This window comes from Chiloscyllium plagiosum, unplaced genomic scaffold, assembly GCF_037043375.1.
Source record: "Chiloscyllium plagiosum isolate Xiang-an unplaced genomic scaffold, Cpla_swu_hap1 HiC_scaffold_14, whole genome shotgun sequence".
Lineage (NCBI taxonomy): Eukaryota > Metazoa > Chordata > Chondrichthyes > Orectolobiformes > Hemiscylliidae > Chiloscyllium > Chiloscyllium plagiosum.
Genome location: NW_028270152.1, coordinates 14,233,125 through 14,248,757, shown reverse-complemented (window position 1 = coordinate 14,248,757; position 15,633 = coordinate 14,233,125). Strand labels below are relative to the sequence as shown.

The following is a 15,633-nucleotide window of genomic DNA, read 5'->3' as shown; positions in this document are numbered from 1 at the left end:
GTGGACTGCAGCGATTCAGGGCAGTAGGTGATCACCACCTTCTCAAGGGACAACTGGGGATAACCAATAACTGCCCACATCCCATAAATGAATTTTAAAAGGTGGTCACCTAGGAATTACATGTTGGCGTATGCAGACATGAGGATCTGAACAGCTGCCCTAGTGGGGGTGCTATCATATGATTTAAGTAGATTTACACCAGTGGGGGAGAGTTGACTTTTACATGGAATCAACGATTACTCAAACATCATATGGTTTTCCATTGGACTCTTGACTGATCTGTCATGTTCTTAAGGGTTCCCGAAATGCTGCTGCTCTTGCCTTAACTTGTACCTAGTCCCCTTACCCCATCAGTCCTGTGCTTGTTGAACTACATTATTCAAGCAATATCCTCTGTTTTGAATTCTTTATCCTTGTTTGCACATCGACACATGACTTCATTCCTTGCCCGTCTCTTTAATCTCCTGCAGCCCCATAATCTGAGATCTCTGCACTTTTTTCCAATTTTAGTTTTGTGAGCACCCCACGTTTTAATTAATCACTTCACGATTGGGGACCATGCCTTCAGCTGACTACATGTCAGGCTCTCGAATTCCCTCTCCTAACCTCTACACCTCTGCATCTTGCCTTCCTCCTCCTCTCCAAAATCGCGAGTATGCCAATGCATTTTTCTGCATCATAGTTTGTGTAAATATTTGGGCGGCACGGTGGCTTGGTGGTTAGCACTGCTGCCTCACAGCACCAGGATCCTAGGTTCGATTCCAGCCTCGAGTGACTGTCTGTGTGGAGTTTGCACACTCTCCCCGTATCTGTGTGGGTTTCCTCCGGTTGCTCCAGTTTCCTCCCACAGTTCAAAGATGTGCAGGTCAGGTAAATTAGCCATGCTACACTGCCCGTAGTGTTAGGTGCATTAGTCAGATGGAAGTGGGTCTGGGTGGGTACTCTTGGTACAATGTGGACTTGTGCCAGAGAGCCTGTTTCCATACTGTAGGGAATCTAATCTAATCTAAATGCGTCTGTGAGGTACTTTGTGTTAAAGTCATTATATAACACAAGACAGGCTGTTTGAGTGCAAGACACCCACTACACTCTTGTGAAAATCTATGGTTACACATGCAAAAGATCTGGCACCACCTTCTAAGGGCAGCAAGTCCTTTATGCTACATAAAGAAAGGCCAAGTTCCATCTAACTTAGGGTCCAAGCAGCTGAAGGTGTGGCCAATGACAGAGAGTGAGAAGAGTTTGAAATGATCAAGCATTCATAATTGCAGGAGTCTGAACACTTGAGCTTATGGATCGAGGGGTGAGAGAGAGTGGTTGAGATCATGAAGGTTTTTGAATGAGAGGATGGAATTTGTAAAGTTTGGGCTGTTGTTGGATCTTGAGTCAGTGAGCGCAGAGGTGATACATCAGCATCTTTGAATGCTGTTATGGCTAGTTAAGGTTAAATCGATGACCTCCTTTATTAGCCACAAGAAATATTTTTAATTCTTTTCAGAGCACCACTAAATCACATTTCAATGAAAGTCAAAATTAAAAAGTCAATTACAAAGATTTTCTAGCATGAAAGAGGTATTGTATTAATTACTAGCTCTGGGAAGAATAACACAATATTCCATCAAATACACAAACACACGATATGACATCAAAAAGAGGAAGGGTGGTCAGTACAAAAAGAAAAGTCAAGAGTAAAAATATTTTGGAGTCCTTAAGGTGTGAGGATTTAAGCTGAGACCATTGTTATTTAATTAATTATTTGTATCCTCAGCACTTGTGGAATTTGTCAATATCTTTTAGTTCTTAGTGAGTAGTTATTTCTTGAGTTTGCTTTTTAACCAGGTGTTGTGTTGAAAGACTGAGAAACAGAGAGAGAGTCTTCCAGTTCTACTATTACCAACCCATCTTTCTTTCTCTCATTACAGCAAAGCAGTTACCTGAAATATAGTTCACTTTTGTATTCCCGTGTCTGGTGTTTTTTTCTCTTTTTTTCACCCGAGCTGGATAATCTGCTGGGGACTTTTGATATTTCCAAAAGAATGTGAATCAACCTGAAGATGCAGATCTAAGTTGCAATGCCATTGTTAATTTCAGCTCAGACTGATGATTGTTTATTGATGGTTTCATGTATTTAATCTTGGAGAGTCAATGAGGAGTGGTCAACTTCAGGATTGTCCCCTCAAATCAAAAAAAAATGTAGAACTCACCTCCTGTGAAGGTTCACCCATCAAGAATATGCGACCCCAGCCACTAGCAATGGGTAGATATGGGAATCTGGGTGAGCAAGATGGTGGACAGCAGCGACAAAAACATGGATACCGTGGGAAAAAAAGTGAAGCTGGATGAAAAATGTGAGCTAGGTGCAAGACTAGATGGAGCCTAGAGGCCATTCCAGAGGTAGGCATTGACTGGAATCATGAGTCCTCCTCACAAATCTTTCAGACAAGGGAGAGGTCCATTCCACAAAGGCAGTAATCCAGTTTTTTGTTCCTGAAGGTAATTGACAGAAGAATGATTCTCGTTCCCGAGACTGTCGGAAAAACTGAACAGAGGGAGACACGCAGATAAATAACACAAGAAATGGTAGCCGTTACATGGAGGTGCCAGTGTTGGACTGGTGTGGACAAAGTCAGACGTCACACAATACCAGGGTGTAATCCACTAGGTTTATTTGAAACCACAAACTTGTGATTTAAAGTAAACCTGTTGGACTATAACCTGGTGTCGTGTGATGTCTGACTTTAACACAAGAAAGTTAATAATAATAGGTATTTGTGAACCTTGACCCTACGTTAGACTGTTTCCCCCCCCCCCCCCCCCAATAAGCATTCATGTTCACTACCTTTGTTAACCCGTCCTAGGAGAATAAGGACAGAAGTGTTACAAAATGTACAGCAGGAAATGATCCATTCTTCATCTCTGCTAGTTGTTAGCCTTAAGGGAAATGAGAAGGGGACAAAAAAAGCAATAAACATTTAAGACCATTAACCTTTTGAATCATGGACTGAATATTGGTGTTGCAGTGCATCATCCCAAATGACTCTTAATTAATCAGATTAACACACTCAGTCAATGCCCGTTGCCTTTAAAGATTTCTCATTGATGCAATTAAAACCATATGCAGAGTAACATAGGTTATTTATCAATTCTGTAACGCAACAGGAACATTCATAATGTTCAAGGTACTAGGAAAATACACACAAACTGTGTACTTCATACTTCAGAACGAGACAACTGTGTGGGAAGGGGAAATTTGTGAGTGACTGGACGTCTAATCTTGCTAGTATTGCAATGTGTCAACTGGGTTTTTTTTTCTCTCTCCCATTTTATACAGTTTCTCTGAAGTGTGGCCTGGCTAGGTTCTTGTTAAAGCTCTGCTTTCTTTCCTGAAAGGAGAATAAAGCCTTCCTTCCCATGCAAACCATTTGCAGAGGTCCCTTTTGTTAGTGCCTGCTTAATCCATTTTAAGATGCCAGTCTGTAAAAATGCATAGAGCAACAGAAGGGCTTTGCAGTGTGAAGGGATTCCTGTGGTAAAACAATTTGAGCCATCTGATGCAACTCAAGCGTAAGCCACCTTAGTGATGTGCAACAAATTCCTCTATTTGTATCCTTTTTTTTGTACTGAGCAAGTCAGCATTTTATGACCAGTAACATTTATGGTACAGAATTCTCCAAGAGATGCATGGTGACAATATTCAATTCTGCCCAGCAACAGGGGAGGGCCAGTTATAAGGTTTTCCAAGGGTCAACTCGGGCAATTCCTGTTTCTTCAAAGGTCACAGGCACAGAGTAAGGATTTTAGATGAAGACAATGTTAGGAATGAAAACAAAAATTACTGAAGGTCACATGAGGTCAGGCAGCTTCCATGGAGAGAAAGCAAGCCACCTAGACTCGAAATGTTAGCTTGCTTTCTCCCCATGGATGCTGCCTGACCTGCTGTGATCTCCAGCAATTTGTTGCTTTCAGTCCAGATTCCAACATCTGCAGACTCCAACAATGTTAGAAGTGCTGCAGTTAGTTGTGTTGCTGGGAAGCCAGTTGAACTACACCATTTCTATGAATAGGATTAGGAAGGAGTCCAGAGCAGTTGAATTCCTCACTGCAGTCAGAACTCAGGGAGAGGTTCTAGGAATTAGCATACAGTGAAGTGTTGGAGTCAGAACTCAAAACCAATCCTGCGGAGCTAATAACTTGGGACGTTCACTGTTCCTCTCTTTTGGAGGAAGATGTGAGGGTCATGGAAACAGGCTGCTAGCATTAATGCTTCAGTTTGGCTCAGAGATGGAGTTGTCTTGAAAGTGGGGCTGGGGGCGGGGGGGATGGTGGAATTCCCAGGGGCAGCTCTAGATCGGTGAAGCTAGCTGTCTGCGAAGTCTCAGGCTTTCTTTGTGAACTATTGAAGTGCAGTTTTGACGTACAGGCATGGGGGAGCATAGATCCAGGAAAGGAGGGTAATGATCTAGAAGGGGAGCAGGCATTGAATTAGCCATGGGTGAACAGCTCTAGAAAAGGAATTTCAAAGCTAAATCAGCAAAAGTGAAGAATCGCGATCCGTTGGGAAATTTAGTACATTTTCATGACCAATTGCATCATTACAACCTGACCGGGGGTGGGTGGAGGGTGTGTATTGAGAAATCAGGGGGGAATCTGTCTTAATTGCACTAATTATTTTGTGCGGTATTTGACCACAATCTATTACCCATACCTAACACCTGTATTCTGGCTGTTGGAAATACATATGCCCTCGGGATTGTGTTATAGTTCTGACATAGTATAGTAGAATGTGTCACTGTTTGTCCAAAGCCACGGAATCTTGTGGCTTTATTCCTTAGTATAGCTACTGGATCTCACACTTTGAAAACAAACCTGCTGGTCCCTAGCCAGACTTTAACATAAATGTAACCATTTGGTCAGTGATTGGAGCAGATGCAATATCATGACGACTGGATTGTTGCCTAACATGACACAGATCAAAAAATAGAGAGTTGGGTATGGAAAACATTTCATTCTCTACAAATCTGTTCAGACAGTCCAACCAAGCTCCTCGTCCTCCTCATCACTCTCTCTCCTCAATTTCCTTTAAAGTCTTAGTTCTTCTTTTTCCCCACATGAGACCTCCTTGTTTCAGGCTACGCCAAGCTTTAACCCACCAACTCCTCCTGACTCTCATTACTATGTGTCCCCATTCCTTTCCACAGTCAGAAATAGGAGGAGAAGAGACCATTCAGCCCCTTTGCAATTCAGTGTATTCTAGGTGACCCAATCTTGGCCTCAAGTTCACCAGATACCCATTGCACATAGATCTATAGATCAATGACCATTCCATTTTGGTATTCAACTGCTCAATGACCCAGGTCTCTTACAGATTTCCAAAGATTCATGATGTTCTGGGAGTGGAAACTTCTCTTCATTGCTAACTTGGAAACTTCTTATCCTGAAATTATGCTCTTTTTGTTCAAGAATCTCCCACGAGGGAAAACAACCTACCAGCATCTGTCGACCACTATCTGAATATTAATTTTCAATAATGTCATCCTCCTGCTAAACTGCAATGAAAGAATGAATAAGTTGCTCAATATTTCCTCCTAAGACATTGCCTTTGTCTCTGGAATCAGCCTTGCGTACTTTTTCTGAGCTGTTTCCAATGCAAGTATTTTTCTCCAGAAATAAGGACATCTGTAATTCTCTATAAATAAGGACATCAAATCTGAAGTTTGCAATATCTTGAGTGATCTTGACAAGGTGGACAAAGAAAGAGAAAGTTTCCTGAGTCCGGAACTGGGGGCACTGGTTGAAAATCACCCTTTTAGGACTGAGATGAGAATTTTTCTCTCTCTGAGGGTTATGTGACTTTGTTGTATGGGTATGATATCTTTGTACAATAAGTACATTCAGCTGCTGCCTCATCAATGCTTACTGGTGGTGGAACCCTCTGGAACAATAGTAATCTGGAGCCCTTTCTTCCTCCTTAATGCCCCTCTTTTCCCATCTTCATCTTCTAAAGGTCCTTTCTAAGTATCTGCCTCTTTGGCTGTGCTTTCCATCATCACGTTTGTCTATAAGTTGATCTTCAATTTCTTATAAACCGCTTGGTGAAGGAAGGGTGGGAACCATCTTTTGCTACACAAAGTCTGTCTGGATAGAAGTTGTCGTCAGAATTAGGCATTGATCGATTTTTCTTTCTCTTTGTAGGTAACGTTTCTTTTTTAACTGGATTGAAGAGTCAGCCTTTTGCTCAGGTGTGGGGCCTTCCAACTCTTGGGCAAACAGTCGTCATTGCAGCATCAGCTCCCACCCTCTTTTGTTCTGAAGATCTCAGGAAGTCTCTTCCCCCCCCCCACCCCCCACCCCCCCAGCTCCCCACCCCAGCCAAACGAAAAGAGCAATGAGCAACAGCGGGGCAAGAGAGGGACCATCCAGACAGGCCGCAGCAGCTGCCAAACAGCCTGCTCCAGCAGCTGAACCCGTGAGGAGAGGACGAGGAAGGCCCAAGAAGCAGCCTCAAGTAAGCCTTTGGGTTTCCATAGCAACACAAGCAGTACCTTCATCGGGTAACACTGACTTGGCCATCTCCAGGACAGATCCAAGCATGCTTCTGTGTGTCTGACAATTTACACCACAAAAATCAATCCCTTACCTCCTCTTTGCTGGAGAATCACTCAACAAAGTCAATTTGGCATCCATCTGCCTGGATGGGTGCAACTCTACAAGCATTCAAGGTGCCCAATAGCATCCAGGACAAAGTAGCCCACTTGATTGGCACCCCATCCACCACCTTTAATATTTACCCCCTTCACCACTGACACATAATGACAACAGCGTGAACCCATCCACAAGGTCCACAGCAGTAACTCACCAAGGCTCCATTGAAAGCACAATTACATCATCTATCACTTCGAAGGGCATCAGATACATAAGGACAAGGAACTGGCAATTCATCCCCCTCAAGCCTGCTCCGCCATTTGACAGGTTATGGCTGACCCCATCTCGGCCTCTGCTCCACTTTCCTTTTTGTTCTGCATAACCTTTAACCCATTACAAATTAAAAATCTGTCTATCTCCTTCAATTTATTCAGTGTCTCAGCATCTCCTGCATTCTGGGGTAGTAAATTCCACAGCTTCACCGCCCTTTGAGAGCAGTAATTTCTCCTCATCTCTGTAATAAATCTGCCACCCCTTATCCTAAAACTACGACCTCTCGTTCTACATTGCCCCCATGAGAGGAAAGACCTTCTCTCCGTCCAATTTGTCAATCCCCTTTGGTGTCTTTTATTCCTCAATTAGAACTCCTCTCATTCCTCTTAACTCCAGAGAGTTTACACCTAAACTGCTCAACCTCTGTTTATTAGACAAGCCCTGACCTCTGCAATCAATCGAGTGAACCTTTTCTGGACTGCCTCCAAAGCAATGACATCTCTCCTTGGATAACGGGATTAAAGCTATACTCAGTACTCCAGATACATTCACACTAATGAGTTGTACAGTTGCAACAACACTTGCTTATGTTTATGAATTGAATTGAATTTATTGTCACGTGAGGCACAGTGAAAAGCTTTGTCTTGCGAGCAATACAGGCAGATCACAAAGTTAAATAGCGTAGATAGTAAATAATAAGTAAACAGCGGCAAAAACAAAAACACACGTACAGGCAAATGTTAAAAGTTTGAGATTACTCTTTTCCTCTAGCAATAAATGTCCAAATTCCCTTTGCCTTCCTTACAACCCACTGTACCTGCATACTAGTTTCTAGCACTAATTCATACACTAAGACACCCAGATCCCTCTGCACTGAAGCACTCTGAAATTTCCCTCCACTTGGATAATAAGTTGCATTTTTCTCTTCTGAGCAAAATGGATAACCTCACACTTAATCACGTTTAACTCAATCTGCCGTATTTTGGCCCATTCACCTAACCTGTCCGAATCCATTTGTAAATGTCTTTATTGCAACTGACTATTTTAGTATCATCTGCAGATTTGGCTGTAGTACATTCAGAACACACATCCAAGTTATTACTTTAAATTGTAAATAATTGGAATATGGGAACACCACCACTAACAAGTTCCATTCCAAGTCACTCATTCTCCTGACTTGGAAATATATCGCTGTTCCTTCAGTGTTGCTGGACCAAAGTTCTGGACCTCTCTCTCTAATGACATTGTGGGTGTATCTCCTTCCAATCCCAGCAGTGATTCAAAGAAGCAGCTCACCAGCACCTTGGAGAGCAATCAGGGCCTAGCGAGTGTGATGACCCTTACAGGAGGAATACTCTGGTAATTAAGCTCAACAATTCCTTAAGCCAGGCCAAAAATGTAAATGCATTATTTGATCAAGATTGGTCAATTGTTTCTCCTTATTCCTGATTTTGAGAACAAAAATGTCTCACCAGGTTTCGTCAATAACTCAAAAATGACTCCTTTAGTCAGAACACGTATATTTGTTAAACAATCAGCAAAATTATTAACTAAACTACTGTACAGGTTTAAACTATATCCCCTTAATCCCGTCCATACATTCATTCATATCCAAGAAAAGTCGAACCAGCTCTGCAGCGATATCGTAGGGAACTAGGAACAACACCTCCACTTGTCAAGGCTTTGACTGCAGAAGATAGAATGTTTTCAACTCGCACTGTGCCATTGTTTTCCTGTCAATAAGATTCACTTGCTAACAGTTAAAGAATGACAGAAGATGCGCATGTGTACGCGTGCATGCGTGTGTACTGAAAAAGAAACTTTAGTTCATAGGCTGTCGCTTGTCCACCTTCAGGACAGATCCTGGGGTGATTAGAATCTGTTTGTCCAACAATCAGTCCATGAAACCCATTTCTTATCTCTCCTTAAACTGAACTCTCATTGCACAGAATCGTTTGACATTTGGATATAATCGGCAAACCACTTTCTCTAGGACTTTTTAAAGTTTTTGATGACAACAATTCACATGATAAATCTCCTGTCTAAACGGTTCCATGTTCCAGTTTATCATGGTCCAGTAATATTAATTAGTTAGAACAAGCACTGCGGACATCCCATTAATGAATGACAAGAATTCCTATACTGGCCAGACCAGTTTACCATAAGAGGTAAATCCAGAAACTTTTGGCAATCCTCAGCAGGTCTGGCAACGTGTTCAGAGAGAGAAACCGGACCTGTGGTTGGTCTTAAAACTTTTATTAGAATTCCCAAAATGCAGATGGGAGAAAGTGAGGACTGCAGATGCTGGAGATTAGAGTCAAGAGTGTAGTGCTGGAAAAGCACAACAGGTCAGGCAGCATCTGAGGAGCAGGAGAATCGATGTTTCGGGAATAAGCTCTTCATCAGAAAAACTTAATGCTGTGCTTTTCCAGCACTACACTCTCAGCCCATAATGCAGATGGCCCATCAAGTCTGCACTGTCCCTCAAAAAACCATCCCACCCACAACCTATCTTCATAAACCTGCATTGCCCATGACTAATCCACCTAGCCGACACATCCCTGGACACTGTGGGGCACTTTGGATTGGCCAATCCACCCTAACCTGCACATCTTTGGACTGAGGGAGGAAACCAGAGCACCCAGAGGAAACCCACACAAATTGAGGCAGGATGTGCAAACTCCACACAGCCTTTCACCCGAGGGTGGGATCAAACACCGGTACCTGGCGCTGTGAGGCTGCAGTCCTAACCACTGAGCCATCGTGCCACCCTAATTGTGAGTCCCAAATAAGACGGTGAACCTGACAGAGGGTAACCAATAAGGTGTGAATGCTGGATATTGAGGCAATGGAGGTTAGGAATGTAAAATGCTTGACCATCAGACACAGTGTGCTTCACTATTCCAGACACTGTGAGGGGGGGGGGGGTACAGACACTGGGGGGTGATAGACTTTCCACCTGCTGGTACTGCCGTGCTCCCCACAAAACTGAACCTGAGCCATGCTCGGATCTCCTATTCCCAAAGCTCCGCCCATCAATCACAGAGAAGCAGTAACTGTGTGTGTGTGTGTGTGGGGGGGGGGGGTCACAGACACTATGAGGGGGTGGAGTGAACAGAGACTGTGGTAGGGGGGAATAGAGACTGTGGGGGGGAGCAGACACGGTGGGGGGGGACCAGAGAGACTGGGGGTGGGGGAAGGGAGCAGAGACTGTGGGGGCGGGGAACAGAGACTGTGGGAGGGGGAACAGAGACTGTGGGAGGGGGAACAGAGACTGTGAGGGGGGAACAGAGACCGTGGTGGGGGGGGAGCAGAGACTATGAGGGGGGAGCAGAGACTGTGGGGGGGGACAGAGACTATGGAGGGGGACAGAGACTATGAGGGGGGAGCAGAGACTGTGGGAGGGGGAACAGAGACTGTGGGGGGAGAACAGAGACTGGGGGGGGGGAACAGAGACTGTGAGGGGGAACAGACACTGGGGGAGGGAACAGAGACTGTGGGGGGGAAACAGAAACTGTGGGGGGGAAACAGAAACTGTGGGGGGGGGGGGAACAGACACTGTAGGGAGGGGGAAACAGAGACTGTGAGGGGGAATAGACACTGTGGGGGGGGGAACAGAGACTGTGGGGGGGGAAGCAGAGACTGTGGGAGGGAACAGAGACTGTGGTGGGGGGGGAACAGACACTGTGGTGGGGGGAACAGAGACTGTGGGGGGAATACAGACACTGGGGTTGGGAACAGAGACTGTGGTGGGGGGGGGGGGAACAGACACGGAGGGGAACAGAGACTGTGGGGGGGAACAGACACTGGGGGGTGGAACAGACACTGGGGGGTGGAACAGAGACTGTGGGGGGGAACAGAGACTGGGGGGGGGGAACAGAGACTGTGGGGGGGAACAGACTGTGGGGGGAAGCAGAGACTGTGAGGGGGGAACAGAGACTGTGGGGGGGGGGGAACAGACACGGGGGGAACAGAGACGGGGGGGAACAGAGACTGTAGGGAGGGGAACAGAGACTGTGAGGGGGTATAGAGACTTTGAGGGGGTACAGAGACTGTGGGGGGGACCAGAGAGACTGTGGGGGGGACCAGAGAGACTGTGGGGGGGGACCAGAGACACTGGGGTGGAGCAGAGACTGTGGGGGTGAAACAGAGACTGTGGGGGGGGAAACATAGACTGTGAGGGGGGAACAGAGACTGTGAGGGGGGAGCAGAGACTGGGGGGGAACAGTGAGACTGTGGGGGGGGAGCAGAGACTGTGGGGGGGAACAGAGATTGTGTGGGGGTGGAACAGACACTGAGGCGAACAGACACTGTGGGGGGGGGGGGGAACAGAGATTGTGCGGGAGGGAACAGAGACAGTGGGGGGGGGGAATAGACACTGTGGGGGGGGGGGGGGGAATAGAGACTGTGTGGAGGGTGGGAGACTGCCTGTCATTCATAAGTTTTCACTGTAGTCAGTTCAATTTTTCTGTTTAACAACCATGTGAGCATATATGTCTTCCTGTTGTAGTTTTCCAAATTTCCCTCTGACTACACAGCACCCAGAAACAAAAAAGGGGATGGTACAATTTTGTCCAATGTTTCAGTTCAATGACGTTACATCAGAACTGGCGATTTTAACAGTTTTAAGCCAAAAGGTGAGCTGAAGGAAGAAAGGAATTGCTGAGGCTGTACAAGGCCCTGGTCAGATCACCTGGGGAATATTGGGTGCATTTTGGGCCCTGTTTTGAAGGAAGGATGTATTAGTCTTGGAGCGGGTCCTGAGGATGTTTATCAGAATGATCCCGGGGATGAAGGGCTTGTACCATGAAGAGCAGCTGTGGACTGTGGGTCTGGTGGAGTTTAGAAGGACGAGTCTCTGTGACTGTGACAATGTCAGGCTGGTGTCTCACTAGTCTATGGGACAGATCACCAGTTTAGATTACAGGCCCCTGATGTCAATGGAGAGGATCCTTCAGGGATCTATGTGCTGTGATCTCTCCCAGAGCTAGGGTTAGTGCCATGTGGTCCATCCAGTTTCACTCCTTTGTTTGGACTTTGTAACAGCACGATTCAATTCACGGCCCACTTCATCATTTCAGAGGGCATTTGAGAATTCAGCACAATACTGTGGTTCACATGTAGGCCAAACTAGGTAAAGATGGCAGATATCCTTCTTCAGAGGACATCTGTGAACCAGATGAGTTTTTATAACTGACAATGGTTTCATAATCACCACTGGACCAGATTTTAATTTCTGATTTATGAATGGAATTCACATTTTGCCGTTCACCCTGGTGTGATATGACCCCCAATCCCCCAGGTTTCTGGGCCAGAAACCTCTTGTTTATTGACTCTATGCTACATCTCCCCAAATCAGATACCGATGTGTTACAATTGTTCAGATCAGACATTAATTTGAGGTCCTGTCTGGTCTAATTGGTTAAAAATCACACAACGCCAGTTTATAGTCCAACAGGTTTATTTGGAAGCACAAGCTTTCGGAGTGCCTCTCCTTCATCAGGTGATTGTCAAAAAGCAGCACTCCGAAAGCCAGTGCTTTCAATTAAACCTGTTGGACTATAACCTGGTGTTGTTGTGATTTTTAACTTTGTACACCCCAGTCCAACACCAGCATCTCCAAATCAGGTCTAACTGGTGACTCTGAAATATCCCGTGGCACAATTTCATGGTGTTCTGGTTATTATCATCGTGCTGTTTCTTTTATTCACTCCTGGGTCATTGATGGCTAGGCCAGCATTTATTGCCCTTCCCCAGTTGCCCTGGGGGAGGTGGGGGTGAGCAGTGTACAAATCGCTTATGATTGGGTTGCCCTGCTTTCTACGCTACTTCAGAGAGTATACCAAAAGGGGACTGGATTCCAGATTCTAGCTTTGGACAATTGCAATGTCCTTCTCTATATTACTTCTGGTGACCCTGTGAGTGGTCAGGAAATGGTGAGGAGATGTCACCTGGGAGGGGTGCCCCTGGTAGTTTTCACATGTCTATTCCACAAAAGGAAACGATGGAATTAAATGCAAGGGGATCTGGCTTGGTACCAATCTTGTCCATTCTCACAGTGGGTGTGCTGTAGGTCAGAGTGCCATTGCATGGAGACAGTTTAGAGCAGTTTTGAGCTATGGCTCCACTAAGGAATAATTGATCTCTTACAACTGGAATGTAGTCATGATTCGGAGATGCCGGTGTTGGACTGGGGTGTACAAAGTTTAAAAATCACACAACACGAGGTTATAGTCCAACAGGTTTAATTGGAAGTGCACTAGCTTTCGGAGTGACGCTCCTTCATCAGGTGATAGTGGAGGGCTCGATCGCAACACAGAATTTATGGCAAAAATTTACAGTGCGATGTAACTGAAATTATACATTGAAGAATTGATTGTCTGTTAAGCCTTTCATCTGTTAGAATACAGCGATAGTTTCACTTCTTTCATGTGTAAATCACAAAACCCTTTTTTTTAAAGTTGCATTCTCGGGTTAGCTGTTAACAATGGTGATAGCTAGACAATATGTTGAAGGTGTTAGCCCCCTGTGTTCTCTGTCTATGACCTGATGTTTAGATTGATTCCAATCTAAAAAGTGCGATAACAGAGTTTTACATAAATTCATTCAGTTTTTGAGCTCAGAGTTCTATATGAATGTATATGGTTTTTGAGCAAAGTGCAATGTAACTCTGAAAGTACCAAAAAAATTCATCACACAAAATATATGCGTGGATGTGGGTCTTTGTCTGTCTGTGTGTGTGTGTCTGTCTGGGGTGGGGGTTGTGAGTGTGAGAAAGTGTGTGTATGTGTAGTAAGTGCAGTGTGTCTTAAGTCTGTGAGGGGGTGCATGTGTGTGAGTCTGTGTGTCTATAAGGGTGTGTATTTGTGTATGTGTGTATGTGTGTATAGGAGTGCCTGTGTGTGTGTGTGAGTGTGTGTGTGTAGGAATATCTGTGTGTGTGTACAGTGCAATGGTGATCACCTGTAATGTGACATGAACCCAAGGTCCCGGTTGAGGTCCTCCCTATGGGTACCAAATTTAGCTATCAGCCTCTGCTCAGCCACTTTCCTCTGCTGCCTGTCCCGAAGTCCACCTTGGAGGATGGTCACCCGAAGGTCCGAGGCTGAATGATCTGGACCACTGAAGTGTTCCCCAACTGGGAGGGAACCCTCCTGTCTGTTGATTGTTGTGCGGTGCCCCTTCATCCGTTGTCGTAGCCTTTGCTCGGTTTCCCCAATGTACCATGCCTCTGGGCATCCTTGCCTGCAACGTATAAGATAGACAACGTTGGCTGAGTCACATGAGTACCTGGCATGTACAAGGTGGGAGGTGTTCCCACGCGTAATAGTGGTATCTATTTCCACAATCTGACACATCTTGCAGCATCCACCGTGGCAGGGTTGTATGGAGTTGTCCTGAGAGCTGGGCAGTTTGCTACGAACAATGATCTGTTTGAGGTTTGGCGGTTGTTTAAAGGCAAGTAGTGGAGGTGTGGGAAAGGTCTTGGTGAGGTGCTCATCCTCATTGATAATGTGTTGCAGGTCACGAAGAACATGGCGTAATTTTTCAGCCCCGGGAAGTACTGAACAACAAAGGGTACCCTGTCAGTTGCAGCACGTGTCTGTTTCCTGAGGAGGTCATTACGGTTCCTTGCTGTGGCACGTCGGAACTGGCGGTCGATGAGTTGAACATCGTACCCCGTTCTTGTGAGGGCATCCTTGAGTACTTCCAGGTGTCCATCACGTTCCTCCTCATCTGAGCAGATCTGGTGTATGTGTAGGGCTTATCCATAGGGAATGGCTGTTTTAATATGTTTTGGGTGGAAGCTGGAGAAGTGTAGCATTGTGAGGTTGTCTGTGGGTTTGCCGTAGAGTGTGGTGCTGAGGTGTCCGTCCTTGATGGAGACGCACGTGTCCAAGAATGAGACAGACAGTCGAGAGTAGTCCATGGTGAGTTTGATGGTGGGACGAAACTTGTTGATGTCACTGTGTAGTTTTATCAGTGACTCCTTGCCATGGGTCCAGAGGAAGATAATGTCATCAATGTACCTGGTGTACAATGTTGGTTGGAGATCCTGCATAGAGGAGAAGTCTTGTTCGAACCTGTGCATAAAAATGTTGGCATATCGGGGTGCAAATTTGGTCCCCATGGCTGTTCCGTGTGTCTGGATGAAGAATTGGTTGTCAAAGGTGAAGATGTTGTGATCAAGGATAAAGCGGATGAGTTGTAGGATGGTGTTTGGAGATTGGCAGTCGTTGGTGTTGAGTACTGAGGCTGTTGCTACGATGCCATCATTGTGGGGGATGCTGGTGTAGAGTGCGGAAACGTCCATTGTGACAAGGAATGTTCCCGGTTCGACTGGTCCATGGGTGCTGAGTTTCTGTAAGAAATCCGTAGTGTCGCGACAGAAGCTGGAGATCCCCTGTACAATAGGTTTCAAGATGCCTTCCACATAGCCAGAGAGATTCTCACATAGGGTCCCATTGCCCGACACAATGGGACGTCCCGGTGTGTTGGCTTTGTGTACCTCTGGAAGGCAACCAAGAATGCAACTTTTAAAAAAAAAGGTTTTGTGATTTACACATGAAAGAAGTGAAACTATCACTGTATTCTAACAGATGAAAGGCCTAATAGACAATCAATTCTTCAATGTATAATTTCAGTTACATCACACTGCAAATTTTTGCTATAAATTCTGTGTTATGATCGAGCCCTCCACAATCACCTGATGAGGGA

At 45.3% G+C, this 15,633-nt stretch overlaps 1 protein-coding gene across 1 annotated transcript in view; it reads left to right on the top strand.

Annotated features, from left to right (window-relative positions):
• The window catches only part of LOC122558835 (high mobility group protein HMG-I/HMG-Y), a 266,190-nt gene that overhangs the window by 74,818 nt on the left and 175,739 nt on the right, over positions 1 to 15,633 (top strand). Inside the window, exon 2 of the mRNA XM_043707656.2 lies at positions 6,193 to 6,505. Coding sequence (XP_043563591.1) covers positions 6,386 to 6,505 — 120 coding nt within the window. The 5' untranslated portion in view covers positions 6,193 to 6,385. The remainder of the gene's footprint in view (positions 1 to 6,192; positions 6,506 to 15,633) is intronic.